We start from the raw sequence: 19,808 nt of genomic DNA on the forward strand, positions 1-19,808 counted from the left end.
TCTTTCCCTCATCTACTGTGTCCCATTGATTCTATCTCTTCCTCTTTCATATCCATCTTCTCTCCATTCCCACTTCTTATTGCTTTAGCTAGGATCGTCCACACCTTCTTCCCAGACAATTAAAACACAGAAACCAACCTAGCTCCCAGATCCTTCTCCCCCCACCCTCACAACCCACACTATATTGCCTCTATAAAGTGATCTTTTAAAAGTACAAATCTTTAAATCTTCTAATTGCTCCCCACTGACTACAAGATAAAGTCAAACTGTTTTAGCAAAGAATACAAAGCCCTTCATGATTTGGCCACTAACTACTGGTCCTCCCACCCTCTATCCCCACACTAACCTTATACTCTTCATCTTCTTAAACTCTGTTTATTCTACTTTAATTTGAGATCTGCACTCTTAAAGAATGCCAGGGTTTTTAACGACTCTAACTTTTACATTTTATGTTCTATAAATCTCCACCACCACCCATGCAGAGATTTAGGGGCTGGAGAGAGTGGTAGACACATAATTAAAAAATTATTTTTTCCTGCAAGAATGACAGTAATGAAGTTTGTTTTCTAACTTCAAGTACATAGGGAAGTTCTACCTTTTCTTTACTGACAGAGATGTCTGAAAATCACTTTGAAATCCTTGAGAGTAGTCCATTCAGTTAAGACCCTCATTATATGCAGATATTCTAGGAAGGGTTGGGTAACAGGTTAGCCCTACTGTTGAAAGCAGGGGAGAAATCAGAAGTTTTGAAGTTTAAAACAAAAAGTTACTCAACCCCCAGATTTAAATCCCTGGAGAGGAAAGGTGACAAAGGTTTGAGCTGTCTGACACCTGGGAACTGGCTCTGCATATGAACTGGAAGAGATGAGCACCAGCAAGAGCCCTTTGATGGAGTCTAGCAGTGGAGGAGTGGAGGCAGGGGGTGTCTTGCTGCAAGGAACCCTGGGTGCCTACTGACTTAAGTTTGTGTCAACAACAGAACAGCAGCTACTGCTGGACTGTAAAGCATTGGTTTTCAATTCCACATAGCAGAGAGAAACAATAGCAGCAACGAACTGCTCAGACTGCACTCCATTTCTAAGGCCACTTGGTAGAAGATGGTTTGATTAGGGTGTGGTGCAGAGAATGCTCAGATAATTTGGTGGAGAACAGGAGTTTCAGAAGGAACGCACTATACTTAATGGCTATGAAGGTCAGCTGTGAAGGTAATGCTGTTTACAAAGTACTGCTATAAAACCTAATCACTAAGTACAGTGTCTAATTTTTGTTTAAAGTAGTGGCCTTTCTCCTCCCTTTAGCATCAACATTATTTTTAGCTCAGAGGCTCCAACATATTCTTACGACCTTTATTGTCCATTGTTATAATAAATAAAGCACAAAGCCATTAAAACAAAGCAGCTGTGTGGCCTGCAACATTAACAGTTTTTTTCTCCTACCCTTGGAGAGAATGCTAGTTTCTGACTGCATTCTAGAGGATTACATGAAGTAAATCATGTTCAGAAAATAACCAACTATTAGTACAACAAAAACTTGAATGGGAAGAAATGCCTTTACTACCTGTGCTCTGAACATGCTCATTTCATACATCTGCCCTTTGTACATACTTTTCTCAATACCTGCAATACCCAAACTCCCTTCAATCTACCTGGTGAGTCTTCTCCATCCCTACTGACTTCCAAACTCTTCACTTCAGATGCATGTCTAATATAGCTTGTTCTTCTTTCCTTAATAATCTAGTGTGCTTTTAGGTCTCTTTGTAAGAAAAATTAACTTCACTTAATCAAGTATTACAGAATAAAAATCTAAGATCTATTAGTAGAATCAACATGTGCTCAAGTGAAAACAAAGTTGCTTTTAAAGACTGAATTCTTAAAAAGACTATTGAATTTCATTCAATAACCATTACTGAGTATGTACTACGAAAAAAACTGGTCTTAAATTTTTATAAATTAACTATCATTTCACAGAAAATATAATCATTCCTGCTCCTTGCTCTGATAAGCTGCAATAGAGGCAGTTTCAGTACTGAAAAACAGTATTTCAATCTTTATATGGAATTAATTCAACTGAGCTCAGTATATTTTCTAATATTTTTCTGATCAATTAGATTTTGTCACTCCTTTTAAGTCTCATAACTCAAAAACTTTGGAAAACTAGGGATAAGGGAGAAAACGATCTCATGAATCTGTAAGTGCGGTTGAAAATTCTTATGCCAAAGATATGTGGCCATGACCCAAATTAATATGTAAACCCAATACAGCATTAAATCATACTTTTCTTTTTTGGAGTATTATTTCTGTATATTTAACAGTGATGTTCTACTTAAGTATTACAGTGGCCTATTATTGTTTGCTTTAAGCCTTACCCTAAATTTCATAAACTTAAAAGTGGCCATTAATAGTCTACTGGCTACCACCAACTTTCACTGTGGTGATTACACATCAGTACAGTGAGACAACTTTTTCTCAGCAATGGGGAATTTTCTCTGCAGTCTTGGCTTTGGCTCCCTTTGCAGTGGACCACTTGCGGGTGTCCTGGGTCTCTTGCCTCCTATCCAATTTTCTAAAGTTCCTCCATCTTTCTGAATTAAAATCCTATTTGGGACTCTTTGAGGACTATCTTCAGTTTTTACTTGAGGTCTCCCTATCTCTGGCCACCAGAGGTAACCACGTATACGCTGTGTACACCAGTTTCTACTTCTTCTATTTCTCTTCTCTCTTCATTATCAGGGTCATTATCTTATGCAAGGACAATCTGTCACAGTCCCTCCAAAAATCTGTACTGACTAGCCAGGTCATTCTCCTTCTTCTTCTCTAATAAGACTTATTTGTGAATATGGAATGATTGATCCAATTTTACATTGGCAAGGGATAACTAAAAATAGTCACCCATTTCAAAATACTTGCTTTATATCTCAAATCACATACTTCTGGCCATTTTCCCCTCAAGAATTAAATACTATACTGTACTAATTACTTCTTGTGGTGCATTAACTCTTTTAGGCAACTGGTAAGTACACTAGATTAATAACTTAATAAAATGAAAAGTTATCTTCTTACCTCTCCTGTAAACACCTTTCCTCTCCCATCTGTATTGCCTGTCTTGTTCAAGCCCTTATGTTCTCTCACCTGGACATGTTGAAGTTGTCTCAGAAACAGCTTTCTTACCTAGTATCTCAGTAGTCCCTAATTCATCATCCACACTTCCACCTGAATGATTTTTCCAAGCAAACATCTTCAGTTATCACTTTCCTACTCAAAACTCCTTTTTGGTGTCTCGCGATAAAGTCAGATCTCCCAGCATTACATATAACTCCCACCCCTGCCCATGCAGTCTCATCTCTCACTGCACCTTTGCACTGGTTGAACTGAATTATTTGCAGTCTTTGAATATGCTGTGCTATTTCACAGCCCTACTTTACCATGAGCCTAGAATGCCCTTCCTATTCTGGTCTGTGTGAAGAACATCTATCAGTTTTCAATATACGGCTTATGTATCAATTATTTTATAAAGCTTTCCTTACCTCTTTCCTAGATGATCTCCTAACTAATCTGCTCCTTTGTCCCTCCCCCGCTCACAATGTATCACAGGTATACTGTTCTCTCACACCATCTTTATATTTATTTTTCTGAGTTTTGTACATACCTGTCTCCAACTCTAAGATGTAAATTTCAAGAGCATAGAGGGCATCTTATTTCTGTATTCTAACATAAAACAGCACTAAATAAATGCTAAAGACATAATGAAGATACTATTTAAAAGCAACAAGTTACTTCTAAGTTTTCTCAGCATTTCTTCTGAGCTGGAGACAAGCACTTCTAAAAGCCACTGGACATCTCCACACATATGTCCTGTAAGTACCTCAGGTGCAAAATGCCCACAACAAAATTCATTATTTTCCCCTGAAAGTTACTCCTTTACCTGAATTTCCTAATTTCACCAATGACATCATGATCTACCCTGTGACCCAAACTAAAAATTCACCTTCCTACTTCTGACCTAACTCTCCTTTAGTCTACCCTTCCTAGTTATCAGTTATCTTGATAAAAATATCTTTAACAATGCCACTTCCCTATTCAAAAAATGCATTCTATGGCTTATTCTGTTAATAGGAGAAATTCAGACAATTTGGCAAGAACCCTCACAATCTGGCAACACCTACCTTTCCAGCCTCATCTCTCACAAATTTCTCCCCTGGACCATAATTTTAAACTCCACAGAATGTATAAAGAAATGCAGGTAGGTGGGCAATAGCAAGCCATCTCTAATAGAAATACAGACATTTCTAGGTGTCAGAAGCAGGAGAAGAAAACAAAATCCAGTCGTCTTGTCGTGTTTAAAGGTGTTGTGGTATTAATCTCTTTACGGAACTCACACACATAGACATACCCATACACAGATAGGGCTAATGGGTGGGTATCCAGAGAGCAATAGCAAGCTCTATGTGGTATTCAAGAGAGAGATACAATGAACCTGGGGAACAAGAACAATCTATACAAATCTTTTTGATTTGAGAAGCAGGTACTCAAAAAATATTTGTTGACTGAATGATGAATGTTCAGGACAGAAATGATTAATCAGCTCTCACTAAAAAATATCCTAAAATTATCCACTTCCCTTTGCTCCCATTTAAAGGACATGAGCCTTCTCATCATGTGAAAGGGATCGCCCTCATTGTCAATTGATAAACTGGTATTCTGGTTTACCTAAGTAGTGTCTTTTCCATGGATCTGAATAACCCTGAGTCAGTGCACAAAATCAATCTTGTGACTATAAACTGCTGAGAATAATCTCTCGGGCAATGGCATATTGCCCAATATAATACAAGCCTTTAGGGACTCATGGCTGCCAGCCAGTCTCTTCCCGTGTCACTTCAGCTGCTGACATCACCCACCACATCTCTGCTTCTGTGGATATGCTGAAACCCAACTCATATCTTGCTGCTGTCAGGAAGATTCCTTAACATCCTCCATCCCGAATCTGAGTTAGTTGTTTCTGTATTTGTATTCTCATCTTTATCCAACTGTGTTAGTTAACATATGATACTGTAATTATCTGACTGCTTCCCTTCTAGCCTCTGTACTCTTTCAAGGCTGGCATCATCTTTACTATGTGCTTTGCTCATAAGTGTAGATGAAGTGTGTGAATTCTTAATCCTCATCTGCAATACTTCAAACTAACACCACTCTTTAAAATGTTAAAAACCACCAAATTAGTTTTCATTTATATTAATTTTATGACAGTTGTCATAAAATATTTACTTCAGGAGGTGAGAAATTATGGCAAAGCAGATATATTTACTTGCCAAACATGGGAATTGCTATTAGGAAGGCTAATTCAAACCCATTCTGTTTCCCCTGTGTCACTCAATCCAATCTGTTAGCTTCCTATCTGTACAATGGGACAACCAGCATCAATCTCATAGCATTTGTGTGAGGATTAACAGAGGTAATATATTTATAGACATCTCAGTAAAAATTAGTTATAGACATGGCATTTAATGTAAGTAACTCTACAGAACCACATAATAGCAAGAAATTAACTTGCCTTATCCTCCACTGTAAGTTTCCAAGGAAATAAGAAGCTTCCTCTCAGTACAGATCACACATTTCTTCTCATGAAGTACAGAAAAGCTAGTTAGCCCACCCCAGGATAAAAGGGAAGGACTATAGGAGCAGAACTTAAATGTGACCCCTGTTTACCCTGGAGTCCTAATAAGTCCATTAGAAACATGGAACCTGTCTATGCTTACCCCCCCGGCCCCGGGATCTCCAAAAGGATGTTGGTTAGAGGGGTTAAAAAGGTGGGCTCTCGCATTAACAAACTTGAAAACTTAAAACTTCATTTTTAAATGAAGACTCTAAGAAATAAAACCACGTTATCTTTTGAATGCTATTATTAAATATGTAGCTATCTAAAATTCCTCTTACGTTCTTCTGGTTTCATTTCAGTTATTTTTTGTAGCCAGTTTTTCCATGTTTGGCAGTCACAAGGCTCATGGGCTTCACCAAGGCACTCCCTAAAGAGGAAAACATGGAAAAGGCAATTTAAAAGTATCCTTCATCAACATCAAGGTAAAAGAACAGGTGGGAAGTACTGTTCCAAATGTAAAGTTGAGAACACTGAGGCATAGTGACTACTGAGAGATGAAGCATTTCAATAGAGGAACTGGAAGCATGATTCTAAAGCTCGATACCACTATAGGACAGATTTTCTTTCATCAGTACATTTATTCACACATTTAAAAAAGTTCCAAATAGATTACCTAATATTTATAATTTAGCCTCTCATGCCTTAAGAGCTGTAAAGTATTTTTTATCAATTGGGTTCTGTCTCACTAATAGTTTAAATTCTTGCAATTCAATGGGTGTTCCCCTGCCATTGCCATTACTCTGGAGCTTGTTAAACATGCAGAAGAGCAGGCCCCATGAGACCTACTGATTAGAATCTGCATTTTATCAAAATCACCATATGACCCTTCTGCATTTTAAAGTTTGGGAAGTACTATTTTACATCACATTCTTGTCATTACTTTTACCTCTGAATCCCCAAGTAACAGCAAGGGCAATCTAACTTACTTTCAAGTTTGATAAATTCCAATTTTCTGTCTTATTGGAATTTGGCAAATTTTGATTTAAATAATTAAAACTGTATCAATTTATTATTTGTAACTTAATTATATATTCTTTCTATAGGTATATAAAAGTCAAACATTAGGGACTTCCCCGGGGGTCCACTGGCTAAGACTCTGTGCTCACAATGCAGGGGGCCCAGGTTTGATCCCTGGTCAGGGAACTAGATCCCACATGCCACAGCTAAAAGATCCCTCATGCCGCAACTACAGATCCCGCATGCTGCAACTAAGACGCAGCACAGCCAAATAAATAAATAAATAAATAAATAAATAAATAAAAATTTAAAAGTCAAACAAAAATGACTTAGAGCCTTTACGAATTATTTAATTCAATATGACATTATATTCTGTAGCACAAAGCTAATCATTCTAGTTAATAACAAAACATTATTTTGGGCAAAGAAAAATCCAATCTATGGGTGCCATCATCATCACATCATCATCACTAGTCTCATTTTAAACAAAGATCTTTTCTTTTTCTTAATTTTTTTTTTTCTTGGTCAAGAGGCATGTAGGATCTTAGTTACCTGACCAGGGATGGAACACTGGAAGCACCGTGTTTTTTTTGTTTTTTTTTACACCTTTATTGGAGTATAATTGCTTTACAATGGTGTGTTACTTTCTGCTTTATAACAAAGTGAAATCAGTTATACATATACATATGTTCCCATATCTCTTCCCTCTTGAGTCTCCCTCCCTCCCAACCTCCCTATCCCACCCCTCTAGGTGGTCACAAAGCCCCGAGCTGATCTCCCTGTGCTATGCGGCTGCTTCCCACTAGCTATCTATTTTACATTTGGTAGTGTATATATGTCCATGCCTCTCTCTCCCTTTGTCACAGCTTACCCTTCCCCCTCCCCATATCCTCAAGTCCATTCTCTAGTAGGTCTGTGTCTTTATTCCTGTCTTACCCCTAAGTTCTTCATGACATTTTTTTCCCCCTTAAATTCCATATATATGTGTTAGCATACGGTATTTGTCTTTCTCTTTCTGACTTACTTCACTCTGTATGACAGACTCTAGGTCCATCCACCTCATTACAAATAGCTCAATTTCGTTTCTTTTTATGGCTGAGTAATATTCCATTGTATATATGTGCCACATCTTCTTTATCCATTCATCCGATGATGGACACTTAGCACAGCGTTTTAACCAATGGACCGCCAGGGAAGTCCCTAAACAAAGATCTTGTTTACAAAGTTTAAGTTAAGAAGACATGCCAACTGACAGGTAGAGTCTTAACTAACTATGAGGTAACATTTCACTATATTAAGAATGTATCAATTCTACTTCGTACCCATTAGGATGGCTACTATTTTTGAAAAACAACAGAAAATAACAAGTGTTGGGAAGGATGTGGAAAAACTGGAACCCTTGAGCATGGCTGGTAGGAATGTAAAATGATGCAGCTGTTATGAAAAACACTTTGGTAGTTCCTCAAATAGTTTCAACAGAACTGAAAACAAGGACTCAAACTTTTACACCAATGCTCATAACAGTATTCACAACAGCCAAAAGATGGCAACAACTCAACTGTTCACTGACATATGAATGGATAAACAAAATGTGCTATATACACTCAGTGGAATATTAGCCATAAAAAGGAATGAACTTCTGATACATGCTGTAACATGTAATGAATTTTGAAGACATTATGCTGAGATAAGCCAGACACAAAAGGACAAATATTGTATGACTCCACTTATATTAAATATCTAGAATAGGGAAATTCATAGAGACAAAGTAGAATAATGGTTACCAGGAGCTGGGGTTGGGGAGGGAGGATGGGGAGTTATTGCTTAATGGTTGTGGAGTTTTTGTTTGGGATGATAAAAATGTTCTAAAATGGATAGGGGTGATGGTTGCATAACACTGTTAATGTACTTAATGCCATTGAATTGTAAACCTAAAAAAAATCACTAAATACTTGGAAAGAATAACTTAATTTTCTTAAATTTCTGACTTATTACCAAATCTGGCATTTGGGAAATCTTTTCCATAACTGTGGTTTTATACAGCTCCTTAGTAACTTAGTGATAATTTAATAGACATTAATAAAATCTTGCATTGATTAAAAGTAGAAGTAGATAGCATCTACAAAGTAGATCTTTCAAAGTAGATCTTTGAAAACTAACACATCAGAGAAAATAAGCCTGAACTTCTCCAAAGTACAGTACAGTGATGACAATGCTATCAGATGTAATAGGTGACCGATAATCTGGATTATGCCATGTGTAGGAAGACAGAGTATTCTGATAGAAATAATGAAGATACTGGAATGTTCTACAGATACTGGAAAACTAATTTCCTGAAGAAAGTTTTAACCAAGACACCAATGACTGGTAGCAAACACTCTGACAGACAAACTGTAATTACACAGGATAGTGGGAAAAAGCATTCTAGGTTCAGTTATTAAGGGCACAGAACTTGTTGGTGAACAAGTTATAATAGAAGGGGTTATCCTGTGGTGGGAAGGAAAATGCCTACTCCTACCTTCCCTCCCAACAATGAATATATTCAGTTATATCCAAGCAGATATCTCTTGGGGATAGCTCTCAACTGATTCTGTCACACGTAGTTTTTAAAAAGAAGAAACTGTTATTGGCATTTCTTGTGGTTTTTGCAATCAGTTTTAGAAAATATTTTTGAACTTTTGGGGGAAAGAAAGAAGAAAACCCTGAATCACATGCTTTTATTTTATAAAGATCGCTCTTGCAAAGCTTCCTTTTGCATGAAGCAGACTTTCTTTCTCTTTGAGACACCAGATAAGTAAGGGCAGCAGAATTCTACTTAGAATTTCCTTTTTTTCTTAGAATTTCTGACTACAGGAAAAGCTTTTTATACTATATGAATACAAGTAGGAAGCTATGTAAAAACAAAAATGGCAAATTAATGCTTAGAGAGGTGAAGCAATGTAAAAATCCTAGAATATACATATATCATATACCTACATATATCAATCCTATAGCTTAATGAATTTCAAAAATGAAAGGTAATAAAGTTAAGTCCTGAATTGCTATGCCAGAAAATGATGATACTATTTGCTAAGTTATCTACCACCCTTATAACAGGAGAAGGAGTAAATAATTACCAAATGTGATCTTAAATCCATGTGGTCATCCACAGATCCCCTAAACTGGGATAAAATTCCAAGTAGGGCCTGTGATCTTGGCATATAGTTTGCAATGGATACTGAGTATAACCAGCCTGATATTTTGGGGTGTGAGAAAGAGTAGCTGATATATTTTCTCCAAACACTGGACTAGAAAGGTACAGTTTATAGCATCATATATGTTTACTGGCATATATAGCTTTTAGAATCTAATCTACCTTGGTAGGTTTTTCCATTAGTTTCCGTATTTTCAGTCAAACCAAACTTACTACTTGCAGCATACAAAGAGAGGTGGGGAAGAATACAAGAAAGTAAAAGCTAACCTACAGTGAAAACTAATAAAAGCTAGGCCACAGAAACCACAGAGTTTAAGAAGACAATGCCAATCACAGATTTTTCTTTTCCTTTCAAAACTTTATTATCCTCAGATCTTAGCAAATGTTATCATCTGCTTTCTCAAGAAACTAACTTCAAAGAAGAAGCTCCTTTATTTTCTTCTTTTAATATTCTTACTAATAAAGTAGATTCATATTAATCTAAGGACAATTTATATGCAAACAAGTAAGCTTGTGTGTATTCAATAACTCACTTCTCATTTCTGTTGCTGGATCCATCTCTTCTGGTGGGATAGTGAGGTAGAATTAGGACTCAACCATCGAATAGTAAAACACGTAAAACTAAAAATTAGGAATTTGCTTTTTAAATGTTTTGAAAAATTATCTTAAGGCATGTGGATATAATCTATTATTCAGTACTTTGTTGCTATTTTACTTGCTGAACCTGATTTAGCCATGAAAGTAGTAAATGTGGTTTTCCTTTCATTAATCACTATATTCAAGCACTTAGCCAGAAGCCTCGCAAGCTTCTTCTGTAAAGGGCCAGATAGTAAATATCTTGGGTTTTGCAGGCAATATGGTCTCTGTCACAACTACTAGATGCTGTCATAGCCTGAAAGCAGCCACAGACAATAGGCAAACAAACTGGCAATGAGTGGGTGTGGCTGTGTTCTAACAAAACTTTATTTTTTAAAATTGGTGCCGACACTACTTTGCTGACACCTGACCTAGAATTCAGTGCTATATATAGGTTGGCAGTTCAAGAAATATTTTTAGCTAATGATAATGATGATGAGGTTAAGAAATAGACCTTTCACGGTAGGGATATTTCCATAGCTGCATTTTTACTATCTAGCAGTGCTACAGTTTGATTTTGGTTTCTGATAAGCATACAAGTAAAGATTAGAGTTTTATATCTACCTCAAGTACAATATTTCCTTGTATATGTGATAAATCTGGAAATGAGCAAAAAGCATAACAAATACTATTTCTTCTTCTGATCACTTAATTAACTAAAACAAAAAGTTATTATAATTGAATAAAGTATAACGCTGATGTCAGACAAACATACAGTCAAGAGACTATACATAGTTACATGGCCTATCCATTACTGATTTATCATCAGTTCATACTTACTAAGTATTTATCAGGCACTAGAAATTAAATAAAACATAAGACACAAACTGGTTCCTAACTGGTACTGTGCATTAGAATCACATAAGAGCCTTTTTTTTTTTGGAGCCCCACTCCAAAATCCACTAAATCAAAATATCTCTTGTTGGGGTCTAGAATGAAAATTTGGAAAAGCTGTCTTAATACTAAATTCTGGGCATGCCTGGTTAAGAATCACTGCTAGAGACTTCTACTTTAAGAAACGATGTTAAACTCTAAATAAACATTTTCTAATCTATGGTGAGTAATTTGGTATTAAAGTTCAAGTGCATGGGCTCTAGCACCAAACAGAGCTGGGCTTTAATTCCATTTCTGCCAATTCCTAGCTGCATAACCCTGGGCAACTCCTCTGTGCCTAAATTTCTGTAACTGTAAAATGGGTATAATAATATCACTCCGTTCATAGCATTGTTAGGAGAATTCAGTATTTGAAAATATTTGGCAAGGTGGCTGGCACACATCAAGCACACAATAAATGTAAACTATCACCACTCTTTACACATTTTTTAATGAATAAGAATGATATCAAAAACACTACAATTTAAAGGCCTGATTCAAAGTATAAAGTCTCTTTAAAAACTGTCAGAAAGGTGATTAGGCTATTCCAACTTGTCTTTTACTGACCAGCAGAAGAGGTGTCCTTTTCCACAGTCCACAGCAGGGGCTCTGAGCAAGGGGAAGCTGAGTGTATCAGACCCAGATGTGTTTGACCCTTGTTTTGTTAGTCTGACTGCTCTTTCACAGCCTGGAGTAGGACACCATTTAATGGCAGGATTATTTTCAACAAAGGCCTGTTTAAACAGCAATAACAAAACATAACAAAACATTTTAACTCTCAATTCTAATAGGGAGTGTACCCCATATGTCAATTTACTTTAAAGCAAAAGCAGAGTGAAATACAAAAACAAAGCGTAGTCAGTCTCAAGAAACACTTAAAATAGTATTGGGATATATAAAATAAGAAGGAAAAATGTGGCAATTACCTTAGTAATGACATGACTTTTAAAATTTATATTTTCTTTAATCTAAAAACCAAGTAGATGATGATAGAGTAAAAACGCTGTAATTTAAATACAGAAAATGTGTAATTTAAAAATGTTTCCTCATACAATGTGCCACTTTTCTGATGGAAAATAATTTTTATAAATAGAATCTTGTGATTATTAGTTGCATCAGAACAGTAAATTTCTAAATGGTACTCTAATAATACATAAAAATCAATATTATAAACATAGAATTACCATATGATCCAGCAATTCCACTTCTGCATATATACCCCAAATAATTAAAAGCAGGAACTGGGATAGATATTTGTATACCCATGTTCATAGCAGCATTATTCACAGCAGTCAAAAGGTAGAAACAACCCAAATATCCATGGATGAATGAATGCATAAACAAAATGTGGTATATACATTACTGGACTATTATTCAACCTTAAAAAGAAAGGAAATTTTGATACATGCTACAACATGAATGAACCTTGAAGACATTATGCTAAGTGCAATAAACCAGACACATAAGGATAAATATTGTGTGATTCCACTTATATAAGATGCCTAGAATAGTGAAAGATATAGAGACAGGAAGCAGAACAGTGGTTACCAGGGGCTGTGGGAAGAGGGAATGGGAAGTTAGCGTTCAAAAGGAACAGAGTTTCAGTTTGGGATGATGAAAAAAATTCTAGACATGGAGAGTGGTGATGGTTGCACAACAAAGTAAAAGTACTTAGTTCACTTAAAACTAGTTATAATGGTAAAGTTTATGTGTATTTTGCCACAATAATAAAAAAAAGAAAAATGTAAAAAAAAAGTCAATATTAAGATGCTTTCTATGTTAAAGAAACAGTAGGACTTCTTTTTTAAAAGTCCATGTATTAGGGTTTAGACCATAAAAAAATCTGAACAAGACAGTTAAAATGTAACTTTTAGATCACACAAAGAAGATTTGCGTACACTTCTGAATAACTCCTGAGTGAAAAAGAAGATGGGGAAAAAAAGATGAAATAAACATTATAATTTGTTTTATGAAACTATTACTTGAAATTAAAAAATCCATAAATTTCCAAGTTGATAATCTTTATTTCTAAATATTTACACTGAGGAGTAAAAATATGTCTTCTGGAAAATTTAAAATAGTTTACTTTTTACTTTGAACGTTATCTTGATCAATCAGTTATAAAAGTTCAACATGCAAATCAATAAATAGTTCGGAGCGATAGTTTTATTTTTTTTGTGAACTACTATTATGGCGTTTTGCTTTTACTTCTATCATGATTATAAAATAATGCTTTAGTTTAAAACTTTAATTTAGGCCACCATTCCTTTATGCAGTTTTTCTGACAAAGTCAGAGTCCATTACTTTGTTTTCAAAAATAAAACAAAAAAATTAAAATCTGTTATATAGGTTTAATAAAATTTAAATTTTGGAAATCACACAGATAATTGGCAGCATACCTTAATATCAAACTGTAGGTATCGTTTGTCCATCTCCTTAGAAACTACGCTTTCTATGATATCCACAGGAACAAGTTGGAAGCAATCATATGCAGGGCAGAAAATGTTGTGAGCTTCACCTTCTTGAATTTTCAGATTCAAAAACCTATTAAAATTATCAATTGATAGAAAAAAGGCAAGGATATAATTTGCACATTCTAAGAATTTTTTCTTGATGCTGAATTTTCTGTTAGAGTATAATTAAAATATACCAATGAACAAACTGTGCAATATCAATTGTAATACATTAATTCATATAATTCACAAACACTGAACACTTATTACCTGCCCAACCATTCATTATATATGTATGAATATTTATATACAGATCTATGTTTTATAATTTCTTTAACTTTGCTTTATCCTCTTTAAAAATTTGAAACAATATATTTATTTAACATTAAAAATAGAAATAAGTGGTTTAGAAAGGTCATATTCAATTCTCAATATTCTACATCTTTAAATTAAAGAGAGCAATGGTACAGAATTAAACCATAGGTAATTCAAGAGATTTTTGAGGTGGCATTGGAATACAGCATAACTTTTTGAAGAAAAGGTTTTCTGCTTATATTTCATTTAGACAAATATTAAAATGAGTTTCATGTCCTATTCTAGGCACACTAGTTGAGGTAGTACAGAAAAGACATCCTGGAAAGTGGCAGGAATCTAGCCCAAGGTGAATTAAGTGGTTAACAGCAAGATTTTTAATTAGAGAATTCCAGGTCTGCCACCAACAAGTTATATGACCTTCATTTAACTGTTCTGGGCCTCAATTTCGCTATATGTAAAATGGAGATAACAATATGTACTTCTCAGGGTTGTTATACAGATTATATAATATAATGTATGTGAAATATTTACATGGTGCCTGGCATAGAATAAAGAATTCATAAATTTTAGTGAGGGTTTTATCATTAATATTTCCCATGGGAAAAGAAGAAATAAACTTAAAAAAAATTTTATTTATTTATTTTTGGCTGTGTTGGGTCTTTGTTGCCGTGAGTGGGTTTCCTCTAGTTGCGGTGAGTGGGGGCTACTCGTCATTGTGGTGCACGGAATTCTCATTGTGGTGGCTTCTCTTGTTGCTGAGCATGGGCTCTAGGTGTGCGGGCTTCAGTAGTTGTGGCACGCAGGCTCAGTAGTTGTGGCTTGCGGGCTCTAGAGAACAGGTTCAGTAGTTGTGGCGCACAGGCTTAGTTGCTCCATGGCATGTCGGATCTTCCCGGACCAGGGCTCAAACCCACGTCCCCTGCATTCGTAGGCGGATTCTTAACCACTGTGCCACCAGGGAAGCCCTGAAGAAACAAACTTTTTTTTTTTGCAGTACACGGGCCTCTCCCTGTTGTGGCCTCTCCCGTTGCAGAGCACAGGCTCGGGACGTGCAGGCTCAGCGGCCATGGCTCATGGGCCTAGCCGCTCCGTGGCATGTGGAATCTTCCTGGACCGGGGCACGAACCAGTGTCCCCTGCATCAGCAGGCGGACTCTCAACCACTGTGCCACCAGGGAAACCCGAAACAAACTCTTGAAGTGTGAATTTCCCTTGCCTGAGGAGATATATCCAAAAAAATATTACTAAGAATGATGTCAAAGAGCTTACTGCCTATGTATTCTTCTAGAAGTTTGTGGTTTCAGGTCTTGCATTTAAGTCTTTAATCCATTTTGAATATATTTTTGTGCATGGTGTGAGAGAGAGTAGTCCAACTTGATTCTTTGTATGTGGCCGTCCAGTTTGCCCAGTACCATTTATTGAAGGGGTCATCTCTTCTCCATCGTATATTCTTGCCTCTTTTGTTGCAGATTAATTGCCCGTATAAGTGTGGGTTCATTTTTGGGCTCTCTATTCTGTTCCATTGATCTGTGTCTGTTTTTGTGCCAGTACCATACTGTTTTGATAACTGCAGCTTTGTAGTAAAGTTTAAAATCAGGGAGTGTGACGACTCTAGCTTTGTTCTTCTTTATCAAGATTGCTTTGGCTATGAAGGGTCTTTTGTATGTCCATACAAATTTTAGAATTATTTGTTCTAGTTATGTGAAAAACGTCCTCAACAATTTTTAAAAGTGTAAAGGGATGTTGAGACTAAAAGTTTGAGAATAGCTAACTGTAGAGTTCCTTTTTTCACACAGCAGGATTCTCTTCCTTTTAGCTATGAATAGGTTCCCTGTAAAGTTAGATATAATTTATCTTAATACTTACAGTCCCCTGTCAAAGTGCACAACAAAGTGCACAATTTTATGTATCCTAAATACATCAGAGCAGGTTTAACTATCTCTTGGGAATTAAATGACAGAACTGAGAAGACCTCACTGAAGAAAGGATCATCTCTCTGTGAGCCAGTCTACTAATTTTCAGCAACATAGAATTTCTCACTAAATTTAAAAGCACAACATAGAGTTGATGAATGTTAGTAAAAGAGAGAAATCTGGGGCAAACTTTACCTATATTTTTATCTTGTAGGTCAGCTTCACAGATTATATCGTAAGTTCCCACTGTTTATTATCAAGCTTAGTAAGACGGTAATAACTAACATTTATTGAGTGGTTACTATATGCCAGGCCCTGTTTTAAGCATTTCCCATATATTAAGCCATTTAACAATAAACGGGCAACAATCCTATAAAGTACTCACCACTGTCACCATTTTATAGCTTAGGAAATTGAGGCACAGGAAGCTTACCACTTAGTAAATCAACAACTAATCAGTAGCAGGAAGGATATTCTAGGCTGGGTAGAAAATAGTAATTTCCCTTTCATTTAAGCCCTTGGCACAGATGCTTCAAAGCATCTGTATGGACTGATGAGATAAGGGGGTAGAGAAGAGTAAGATAAATTAAGATGTTTTCAAAACTATCTAGGGACCTTTAAAAATTCTTCCTTGCTTCTTAGACTGAAGAGTTTTTCTATATGCCCATGAAAGGACTGCAATTAATTTTAAAATGGTTTTATTCACATACGAGTCACTCAATCTGGTACTTGTTTTACTGATGCTTGATTTGACAAGAACTATCTGGTAGGAGAGAGGAGGAGTATCCTAGGTAGGCTGATAAGGTACCATGGAAAACAATAATTAGATTTTTCAAATTTAAATCTTACCATTAAGTATGGGAGATGGTTCCTGTGATAAGAGTTTGGTGAGGAAGGTCAAGGAAGTTCATAAAAATTCAAGTAAATCCCTTAGAGGGGCTCAATTTTCACAGAGAAATGAACATCAACAGTAACAAACTTGGTAGAACCCAGATAATACTTCCTAATATAATACAGTTGACAATTTTAAGCTAAATAAAGTACTAAACCTGTGGAAGATTTTCTCTGCTCAGAACCAGCTCAAAGTTTGCTTTGTGTTGTGAGTTCTGACCTCTGCCAATTAATTTATCTGTATCAGCTGCACTGATTTGATCCTATCTAGATTCGGAGTAGAGTCTAATCTATGTTTTAAAAAGAACAACCAGATATTCTTACTTATTCTGATTTTTTAAAAGCAGATTATTTTTCCCTTCCAAATAAATAATATAAAATACAAATCCATTTATACAAATATAAATACAAATATAATCTTCCCTTATATCCCAATTTGGAAAACAGATAAAGAAAATGTACTCAAAATGAAACCACAGTGACAGAAAGAAGATCAGCGGTTGCCTACAGATGGGAGGTGGAGGGTGGTGGTGGAAGGATAAGAGGGAGGCGGAAAGAGAAGGATGGGAGGGATTTCAAGGAGAAATGAGGAAACTTTTGGGGGTAATGGATATATTCATTATCTTGATTGTTGTAATGGTTTCATAGGTATATATGTATGTCAAAGCTTACTGAATTATTTATTTTGAATATGTGTTTTGGTGTATGCTATCCATACCATGACAAAGTTATTAAAAAAAAGCAAAACAGAAAATTTCTTCAGGTTCTTGCTCTTTCACGCAACATGGTACTCCCTAGTTCCCTATACTTAGTTCCTAGTATTCTACGAAAAAGAACAGTTTGAAAACTTTTTCCTTAAATATTAGTAATATGCTTTGCTTAGGTCATAATCATTACATTTACGTGTCTCCAGAGATAACCTGATAACATATTGCTCATTATATTGATCTTTTTCATTTAGTTTATAAACCTCTCTCAAAAAGTACAACATTAGAGCAACATTAATGGATGGTGAGAAAGTATAAATCTTGGCAAGGTAATGGGAAGGAGAATAGAGATAAACATAAGGAGGAAAATAAAATTTCAGTATGTAATATGACCAACCATGCCTAGCAGAGACATCTAACTTTGAATTGATTAAAAAGGAATTTTAAACATCCATATTCTTACAGATTTCCAAGGCTATCTGCTTGTTACAAAAAGTTCAGAGAAAGAATAAAAACAAATGCTTAAACAATCTTAGGATATAAGAAACTGATTCTTGATATTGAGGTGCAGCCTTAAAATTTACAATAGATGAGAAAACTTATTTACCTACATCTGCTTTGTTCCCCAAAGTACCTTACATTAAGCAAAATAACCTTAATTACTAAATTAAATAATTTTATTAAATTAAATAATTTTACTAAATTAATAGATGGGAAGATGTCAAAATAAAAACAGAATTCTTCTTTAGTAGTAAAATATAACACATTTGAGTGTAACTCTGAAACCAATATAAATAATCATGTCATTAAATATTGAAAGCAAGCAATTTTATTGCCAAATCAGAGTGCTATCATGCAGTAAGAAATACTAAGCTGCACATATACTCACGACTCCCAACATCCTCTACAAAAGTCATGTCCACAGGGCATATCCACTGGGTCTTCAAATACAGAAATACTGCACATACAAATGTCACACTGGAAGTGAAGAAGAAAAATGATTTAAACAAAGTCTTACCTTGGAGGTAGAACATCTCTTTGTTCATTAGCTTATGGCAAAAATACTAGTATAGTAATTATAAACAGTGTTTCAAAGTTATAAGGGAAATTAAAGTTAGTGTGCCTACCTTTGACTAAATAACAAATACCATGCTTATCTCATTATAAATTATTGTGGGATTTAAATGTTTTAATGCAAAAGTGAAATTCTTAAATTCCAAACGTATGTGTTTAATTAGTCAGCAACTATTTGTTTGGAAAAGGAAATACAAGAAACAAATCATTGCAATCTATTCAAGTCAAGATCAAATTGCTCCTTGCAAAATAACCACTTCAATATCATGTCCTTCACCCTATACACACCCCAGAAAATCTACAAAAATGGAGTAACTCTGTTTTTTCAATGCAGCAACTCAGGATATTCAGAGTAGCAATTTAAGGATTTCTACCCAGGGAACCATGATACAAAGCTGTGTATCTTCTAAACAATAACTACCTTTATAATGTTACAGATGTGAATTACAGAAGTAGGATTCTGTTTTCCAAGAAGGCCCAGATAAAATCTGGAGTGCATTCATATTTCTAACATATTTTGTGTGGCTGAATCATTCGAGAAACATAAAAATTTCCTGTAACAGTACACCAATGGTTTGCCAATTAAAAATGCACACAATGGCAGTACTGTTTCTCAATAAAAAGCAAATATTTATTTTGGAAATGTATCCCGATGGCAAACTCCAGAAGTTTTATTGAAACAAATACATAATCATCAACATATGACAAATGTCTTCAGAAAAATATAAAAATATTTTCATATCTTTGGTTTCAGGTGCCTATCACAAACTCAACTTTTAATATTTCCGTATGGTGTGCTCAAAATTTTAAGCAACTGGAGATTTTAAGTGAAAATATTGTATATGGTTTTCCCAAATTCTCTTATGTTTTGTTTTAAAAGAGAAAAAGAAAGCCCTTTTGTTTTTCAATCTGTAATTCAGAGATCTCAAAAATAGTCTGTGATAATAAATATTTCCCAAAGCATGAAATAAGTGAACCTTTTAAGTAGGGTATAGGATTCAATTACAAGAATTATGACTAGAGGTTCCATGAAACAATATTAAAACTAGAACTATGGGAAGTACACTGAATACTAAACCATACCAAACTGGTGTCCAAATCCCCAGGAGATAAACTTATTTCATCTGGAGAGGTGATGGAAGAGC

At 35.3% G+C, this 19,808-nt stretch overlaps 1 protein-coding gene across 1 annotated transcript in view; it reads right to left on the reverse strand.

Annotated features, from left to right (window-relative positions):
• Positions 1-19,808, reverse strand: part of ANKIB1 (ankyrin repeat and IBR domain containing 1) — a 150,317-nt gene that overhangs the window by 21,924 nt on the left and 108,585 nt on the right. The window contains exons 7-11 of the mRNA XM_007461891.1: positions 19,747-19,808; positions 18,479-18,567; positions 13,711-13,855; positions 11,879-12,045; positions 5,931-6,019 (exon numbers count right to left, since the gene is read on the reverse strand). Of these exons, the coding sequence (XP_007461953.1) occupies positions 5,931-6,019; positions 11,879-12,045; positions 13,711-13,855; positions 18,479-18,567; positions 19,747-19,808 (552 nt within the window). The remainder of the gene's footprint in view (positions 1-5,930; positions 6,020-11,878; positions 12,046-13,710; positions 13,856-18,478; positions 18,568-19,746) is intronic.

This window comes from Lipotes vexillifer, unplaced genomic scaffold (genome assembly GCF_000442215.2).
Source record: "Lipotes vexillifer unplaced genomic scaffold, Lipotes_vexillifer_v1.1 scaffold663, whole genome shotgun sequence".
Taxonomy (NCBI): Eukaryota; Metazoa; Chordata; class Mammalia; order Artiodactyla; family Lipotidae; genus Lipotes; species Lipotes vexillifer.